The 8,588-nt window shown below is 39.0% G+C and overlaps 1 protein-coding gene across 1 annotated transcript in view; it reads right to left on the bottom strand.

Annotated features, from left to right (window-relative positions):
* Window positions 1-8,588, bottom strand: part of ACAA2 (acetyl-CoA acyltransferase 2) — a 35,267-nt gene that overhangs the window by 21,590 nt on the left and 5,089 nt on the right. Inside the window, exon 2 of the mRNA XM_010849817.1 lies at window positions 4,479-4,645. Coding sequence (XP_010848119.1) covers window positions 4,479-4,645 — 167 coding nt within the window. The remainder of the gene's footprint in view (window positions 1-4,478; window positions 4,646-8,588) is intronic.

The raw sequence follows: 8,588 nt of genomic DNA, 5'->3' as shown, positions 1-8,588 counted from the left end.
ATGTTGGCAATTTGATCTCTGGTTCCTCTGCCTTTTCTAAATCCAGCTTGAACATCTGGAAGTTCATGGTTCACATACTGTTGAAGCCTGACTTGAAGAATTTTGAGCATATTTTGCTAGCATGTCGGCTTCCCTGTGGCTCAGCTGGTAAAGAATTTGCCTGTAATGCAGGGGACCTGGGTTCGATCCCTGGGTTGGGAAGATCCTCTGGAGAAGGGAAAGGCTACCCATTCTAGTATTCTGGCCTGGAGAATTCCATGGACTGTATAGTCTATCGGGTCGCAAAGAGTCGGACATGACTGAGCGACTTTCACTTTCACTTCACTTTCACTTGCTAGCGTGTGAGATGAGTGCAATTGTGTGGTAGTTTGAGCATTCTTTGGCATTGCCTTTCTTTGGGATTGGAATGAAAACTGACCTTTTCCAGTCTTGTGGCCACTGCTGAGTTTTCCAAACTTGCTGGCATATTGAGTGCAGCACTTTCTTTTGCTGGCATATTGAGTGCAGCATCATCTTTTAGGATTTGAAATAGCTCAACTGGAATTCCACCATCTCCACTAGCTTTGTTCGTAGTGATGCTTCCTAAGGCCCACTTGACTTCACAGTCCAGGATGTCTGGCTCTAGGTGAGTGATCAAACCATCGTGATTATCTGGGTCACAAAGATCTTTTTTGTACAGTTCTTCTGTGTATTCTTGCCACCTGTTCTTCATATCTTCTGCTTCTGTTAGGTCCATACCATTTCTGTCCTTTATTATGCCCATCTTTGCATGAAATGTTGTTCCCTTGGTATTTCTAATTTTCTTGAAGAGATCTCTGGTCCTTCCCATTCTATTGTTTTCCTCTATTTCTTTGCATTGATCACTAAGGAAGGCTTTCTTATCTCTTCTTGCTATTCTTCGGAACTCTCCATTCAAATGGGTATATCTGTCCTTTTCTCTTTTGCCTTTAGCTTCTCTTCTTTTCATAGCTGTTTGCAAGGCCTCCTCAGACAACCATTTTGCCTTTTTGCATTTCTTTTTCTTGGGGTGAAGACTGAATTAATTAGTACAAAACACTACTCACAAAAAAAGCCAGATGGGCTTCATTACTGAATTCTACCAAACATTTAAAGAAGATACCAATTATTCACGAACTGTTCCTAAAGAATAGAAAAGGATCACTTCCCAACTCAGCATGAAGCCAAAATTATACTGATAAAAAATCAAAGATATCACAAAAATTACTGATTAATATCTCTTATGAATATGGATATAAAAATCTTCAACAAAATACTAGCAAACAGAATTTAGCAATTTAGAAAAAGAATTATACACTATGATCAGTGCAAGGGTCATCGAGAAATGTAAGGTTGTTTCATCACCTGAAAGCAATTAATATATCACATTGTATCAACAGAATAAAAACCAAAAATCATATTATCTCAGTTGACATAGAAAGAGCAACTGACAAAAATCTAACAACTTTTCATGATAAAAACACTCAACAACCTAGGAACAGAAAAAGAATTTCCTCTATCTGAGAAAGGAAATCTACAAAAATCCACATAACACCATACTTAGTGCTGAAAGACTAGAGGCTTTCCCCCACAGTATCAGGAACAAGACAGCAACATCCATTTTTTGTCACTTTTATTCAACATCAGAGGTTCTAGACAGAGTAATGAGGCAAGAAAAATAAATACAAAAGTAAAAGAAATACAGATTGGAAAGGGAAAAGCAAAATTATCTCTGCTCTCAGATGACATGATGTTATATACAAAAAATCCTAAGTAATCAACTAGAAAACCATTAGAACTAATAAATGAGTTCTGCAAGGTTTCAGGATATAAGATTAATATATAAAGATCAACTGTATTTCTTTTTTCTTAAAATCAACTGCATTTCTATACACTTGCTATGAACAATCTGAAAATTAAATAAGAAAACAGTTTCATTCACAGTAGTATGTAAAAGAACAAAATAGTAATAAATTTATAAAAGAAGTGCAAAATTTATATTCTGAAAACTGTAAGACATTGTTGAAAAAATTAAAGAGGATTTATACAAAAAACATGCCATATTCACAGATCAGAAAACTTACTAATACTGTTGAGATGGCAATACTCCGCCAACTGACCTACAGATTCAAAACAATCCTATCAGAATTGTAGCTGACTTCTTTGAAGAAATGGATAAACAGATTCTAAAATTCATGTTTTAGAATTGCAGGAGACCCAGAATAGCCAAAACAACTTTGAAAAGAAAAACTGAGTAGGAGACTCACATTTCTTTGATTTCTAAACTTACTATGAAGCAGTGATAATCAAGATAATCAAGACAGTGTGGAACTGACATATAAAGGATAGACATACAGATAAGTGCAATAGAATGTGGAGTCAAAAAATAAAATCACGTGTCTATGGTCAGCTGATTTTCAATAACAGTGCCAAGACCATCCAATGGGAGAAAGAAGAGTCTTTTCAAATGGTGCTAGAACAACTGGATAGTCATATGCAAAATAATGAATTTGAACCTGTACCTCAAAACATATATAAAAATTAAATAAAAATAAACCAAAGACCTAAATGTATGAGCTAAAACTTAGAAGAAAACATAGGAATAAATCTTCACAACCTTAGATTTGGAAATAGATTCTTATATAATGACACCAAAAGCCTGAGCAATAACAACCAAAATTGGGCTTCATCAAAATTCAAAATTTTCATACTCTAGAGGATATAATTAAGAAATAAAAAGATAATCAAGTATAGAAAAATATTTGTAGATCATAATTTTTGTTAAGGGACTTGTATCTAGGATATAAAAACAACACTTATGAATCAATAATGAAAAGACAAATAACTTAATTAAAAAGTGGGGAAAGGATATTAATTAGACATTCTCCAAAAATCCACCTGCAATGCAGGAGACCCCAGTTTGGTTCCCAAGTCGGGAAGATCCACTGGAGAAGGGATAGGTTATCCACTCCGGTATTCTTGGGCTTCCCTTGTGGCTAAGCTGGTAAAGAATCCGCCTGTAATGTGAGAGACCTGGGTTTGATCCCTGGGTTGGGAAGATCCCCTGGAGAAGGGAATATAGCTACCCTCTCCAGTATTCTGGCCTGGAGAATTCCAGGGACTGTGCAGTACATGGGGTCACAAAGAGTCAGACAACGCTGAGCAACTTTCACTTCCAAGAAGATATAGCAATGGACACAAGCTCATGAAATTATGTTCAGTATCATCAATCATCAGGGAAAGGCAAATTAAAACCACAGTGAGATACTACTTCACATTCACTAGCATGGCTACAGTAATTAAAAAAAAAAAAGACACACAATAACAAGTGTTGACAAGAATGTGGAGAAAGTGGAACCTTCATACCCTGTAGACAGGAATGTAAAATGTTTAGCCGCTTTGGAAAGCAATCTGAAAGCTTTGAAACAACTAAATGTAGAGCTAACATATAACCTAGCATTTATACTCAGGCATACACCCAAGGGAAATGAAAACCTGTGTCCACACAGAAACTTGTACATGATGTTCAAAGCAGTATTATTCACAGGGGACAGTTGTGCACCTCTCTCTGAGCCTTCTCCCAGCTCTAAGAGCTGAAAGCACGCAGTGGAGGAGGTGGCAGTTGTCTCAAGGCGTCTCACCCAGTCTGGAAACACCTTATAAGCCAGATGAGCAGTGACTGGGGCTCTAGTACTGTCAGTGGCAGGGCTTCCCAGGTGGCTAGCGGTAAAGAACCCACCCGCCAATGCAGGAGATGTTAAGATGCACGTTCAGTCCCTGGGTTGGGAAGATCCCCTGGAGGAGGGCATGGCAACCCGCTCCAGTATCCTTCACTGGAGAGTCCCATGGACAGAGGAGCCCGGTGGGCTATATAGTCCATAGGGCTACACAGTCAGACACGACTGAAGGGACTTAGCACACACGCACTGGTGGTGGCAAAGCACTAAATGTAGAGCCTCCATCCCATCAATGAGGTGTGGGAAGAGTAAGAGCATCCCCATATCTTGACCACACTTTGAAGGCATATTCGGCTTTCAATTACTGCAAATGAGTGATCTATTTTGTACACCATATATAGCAAGGTAGAGGGTAAAAGAGCTTCTCATTCCCCAAAACAAACATTGACCAAACTTCTACTGTGTGTAAGAAATTATAGACGACGTATTGCATTGCTTAGGCTTGCTATTCTCCCCAGGTGGCACACAGAGAGAACCAGTTTACTTCAAGTAAGTCAAGGAAATTAATCTGTTATTTAAGAAGCAATGAAATGTATCCCAAGTCCCAGACAGATATGTAGTTTCCAAACATATGCTCCTTTGAATTATATATGCCACTGCTTCAGGGGTCAGGGAATTGCTTAAATTATGAATACCTTTAACTATTATTAACTAGTACACCATTATGACATGTTAAAGGAATTATTTTTAGAAACTAATAAAAGAAAGCAGTAGGAGTGAACACTTCCCTTCTGCCCTACTAACCTGCATGACATTGCCTACGACGACACTGTCGACAGTTTCAGGTGAGACTCTGCCAGCAGACAAGGCAGCCCTGGCAGCAAACTCAGCCATGTCAGTAGGTGTGAAGTCTTTCAGAAGACCTCCATAAGCTCCAAAGGGGGTCCGCTTAGCAGCAACGATGAACACACCTATTGCAAGGAGAATTTATAAGCAATTGCAGATTCGTCAGCAGCATCCCTAACATGCTTTAAATAATTCTCTGTGCACTTTACTATAAAGCACAATTTTCAATTAAATGACTGAAAATCTCCGTCGCTTAATACATAGCATGGGTCTCACACACACACAAGCAGTCCTAAGGGTTATCATTTTGATCAATACCTGCATGTGGCACCAAGAACTGCTTGGCAGGCTACGATGCAAATGCAAATCCATGTTGGCTGGACATTTTTATAAACTGATTATTTGCTGATGATTTGTTGAAAATGGAAATGCTTCTATTTGCTGAAATATATTGCTTAGTCACAGAATCAAAGAATCTCCCAACTACAGGTGCCTGAAGGCCAAGCACTCACACCATGCACGCCCTCCAGACTATTTCTGATGAAAGGTCCTCTCTAACTTATGCTAAAGGCATGCTCTATTGTGTGAAGCAGTGTTACCATGAACGGGCAATAGAAACTAACGATTTTTTTCTCATACTGAACTGGCTTGGCTTACCAAATCTTCCATCCACCAATCCCAGTTCTATCCAAATGCATCCCAAACTCAATTTATATAGCTTCTAGAACATATGCTGCTTTGAATTTGTATTATATATGTCACTGCTTCTAGAGTCAGAGGATGACTCAGATTACAACCTTCAAATAACTGGAACTATTATCTGTTACTCTTAGAATAAAACAGGCAAAATAGATATGCTGTTACCATGGGTAGCCCCTCCAGTACCTGATGTCAGCTAACATGTAAAATTCCCCAGACCTAAATTCTCTTTTCTGAAGTACATAAAAAGTATCCTTTCAATAATTCTTTAATTCTGGCTGTTTTCTTCTAAAGATACTCTCGTTCACTAATATCCCTATTTTAATGTGTGTCAGAGTATAACAAAGTTTCCTACATTTGACCTAACCACAAAGGATACAGAGGGATTATCTATACATCTATTAATACAAAGACTACAAATCTGCAGTATCACTATTGGCTCAATTGGTGTCCCTGTACAGACAGATACAAACTGCCCCTTCTCAAGGCACTCTAGTGCCACCAAAGGAAAAAAAGTCATGTTAACAAATCTACAGGGACTAGGATGTGAGTGGCACCCACTAGAGTAGCAAAATGCAAAAATGCAAAGCCTGCGTACTGGGGAACAACATCAGTTAACAGCTGCTTCATCACATTAACATTTATTAGGCACTAGACATCTCGTCACTTGTCATATAATATCTAATCTTCCCAAACAACTCTGCAAGGTAAATATTATAGTCAACATATCGGGGGTACTTACTGTATGACAGACTTCAGGCTTTATGCTTTACATAGGCTAAATTCTCTCAAAGACAATCTGAGCACACATTTTCACATCTTGCCAAGAAACTATGAGACTTTTTAACAATGGGTTTGTGCCCAGATACACAATTCTCCTTTATGTTAGGGATCTCTTTTGATAGAACAAACTAAACCTATCCTAAAAAAAATTCCAGCTTTTTCTTTGGTTTCTACTTTGAGAAATTTACAGTCTAAAAGAATGTTAGGAGCAACATACATAACTACAATTTAGAACAGATCTGATTGGTTCTTTAAAGATAAAGTATTCAGATATTTACAAAAGGCCATAAATATTAGTTTAAAGTGAAAGTGTCACTCAGTCATGTCCAACTCTTTGCGATCCCATGGACTGCAGCCCATCAGGCTCCTCTGTCCATGGAACTCTGTAGGCAAGAGTGTTTGCAATTTCTTTCTCCACGGGATCTTCCCGACCCAGGGATTGAACCCGTCTCTCACATTGAAGGCAGACTCTTTACCGACTGAGCCATCAGGGAAGCAAAATATTAGCTTAGTGCATTACAAATGTTTTCCTCTCATAGATGGGTTATTCTGTGGCACTGCACCTTCCCGTCTGCGTGCTCAGTTACTAAGTCATGTCCAACTCTTTGTGATCCCATAGACTGTAGCCAGCCAGGTTCCTCTCTCCATGGGGATTTCAGGTAAGAATACTGGAGTGGGATGCCATTTCCTCTTCCAGAGGCTGTTACAGACTTAGGGATCAAACCCTTGTTTCCTGCATTGGCAGGCGAGTTCTGTAGCACTGAGCCACCAGGGAAGCCCATGCCTTCCCATAAATGTCCTCTGATCCTCCTTGATTGACAGTCTCAGCCTTTTTTCATATCAGTGTTTACTTTATTTCATTTTTCTTTCCCCTTTGCTTGCTTTCTTCCTAATTTTGGTACAGTCCTATCTCTGGTCATTGCCTAGTATGCTCCTATTTGGTCAACTCCAGTAGACACTGACGACAGAGAAGAATGGCTTCCTCAAGTGCCCAGAAAATGAACAAAAATAGGCAAGTGAAGCGTAGATATGGAAAAAGGGAATAGCACATGGTGAATGTTAAGTTGCTTATAGTTGTTAACTTGAAGGCCAGCATTCTACACTGAATAGAATGGCTAGAATTAAAAAACTCAGTCTGGCTGGCTTGAAGAATAAGAAAACTGAGTTTGCAGCAATCACAGCTACAGAAAACTGAGGGGGGTTTGTGAAAGTAAAGGACCACAGTGGGGAGCCCAAATATCCAGCTGAATCCTTAATCATGTACCTGTGGGGCCAACTACATGCACCGCCGCAAAGGCGAAATGAATTGAAGTTAGCTTTGAGCTGCTGCCCTCTACAGGGCAGACAGAGTTTGCAGTTTGAAGTGAAGTGAAAGTCACTCATTGTGTCCGATTTCTTGTGACCCCAGGGACTATACAGTCCATGCCAGAATTCTCCAGGCCAGAATACTGGAGTGGGTAGCCTTTCGCTTCTCCAGGAGATCTTCTCAACTCAGGGTTCTAACCCAGGTCTCCGGCATTGCAGGTGGATTCTTTACCAGCTGAGTTACAAGGGAAGCCCAAGAATACTGGAGTGGGTAGCCTATCTCTTCTCCAGTGGATCTTCCTGACCCAGGAATCAAACCAGGGTCTTCTGCATTGCAGGCAGATTCTTTACCAACTGAGCTATGAGGAAAGCAGTTTGAGTTCAGCCAAATTAAATGTCTACAAAAATAAATAGTTAACAATAAATAAGTCAATACTTTTTGGAAAGTAGCAGAATTCAGTCTCTACCACGGTTCATCTGCACTGTCCACCACACAATCCAAAATTAATCCACATAGGAACAGGAAGATACAAACATATCTCCGAGGTATTACAGGTTTGGTTCCACACTACTGCAATAAAGCAAGTCACATGAACTTTTTGGTTTTCCAATGCATATAAAAGTTATATTTGTACTGCAGCCTATTAAGTGTGCAACAACATTATGTCTAAAAAATTTACATACTAACCATCATCTGAGCCTTCAGTAAGTTGTAATCTTTTTGCTGATGGAGGGTTTGAAACATTGTGAGAATCAAAATGTAATACATTTTGGGAGAAAATGTTGTAGGAAAAATGGCACAAATAACTTGCTTGACTGCAGGACTGCCACAAACCTTCGACTTGTAAAAAACAAACAAAAAAATCTGCAGTATCTGCAATTCACAAGCAAATGAGGTATGCCTGTGCAACTCATCCTGAAGATAAAAGACAATTAACAGAGATGGACCGCAACATGACCCAGATGTTAGAATTTGCAGATAAGGATTTTAAAGCAGTAGTCTCTCATAACTATGTTCCAAAATATATAGAAAAATATGTTCATAATAAGGGCTCAGACAGCTCCACAAAGAAAAAGAAGATTAAAGGAAAAAACCAAAGTGAAAATTCTAAAACGGAAAAATACCTGAAATAAAACGTGTACTGAATGGGTGTAGTAGCAGAATGGAAGTGAACGGAGTAAGAGTCAGTGACTCTGAAATAGATAAACAGATATTATGTAATCTGAAGAACAGGGGGAAGAATATTGGGAAAAACAAAATAAAAACCAAAAACATGGGTA

The sequence above is a fragment of the Bison bison genome, unplaced genomic scaffold, assembly GCF_000754665.1.
Source record: "Bison bison bison isolate TAMUID 2011002044 unplaced genomic scaffold, Bison_UMD1.0 scf7180017864287, whole genome shotgun sequence".
NCBI lineage: Eukaryota > Metazoa > Chordata > Mammalia > Artiodactyla > Bovidae > Bison > Bison bison.
This window is presented reverse-complemented; position numbering and strand designations above follow the sequence as displayed.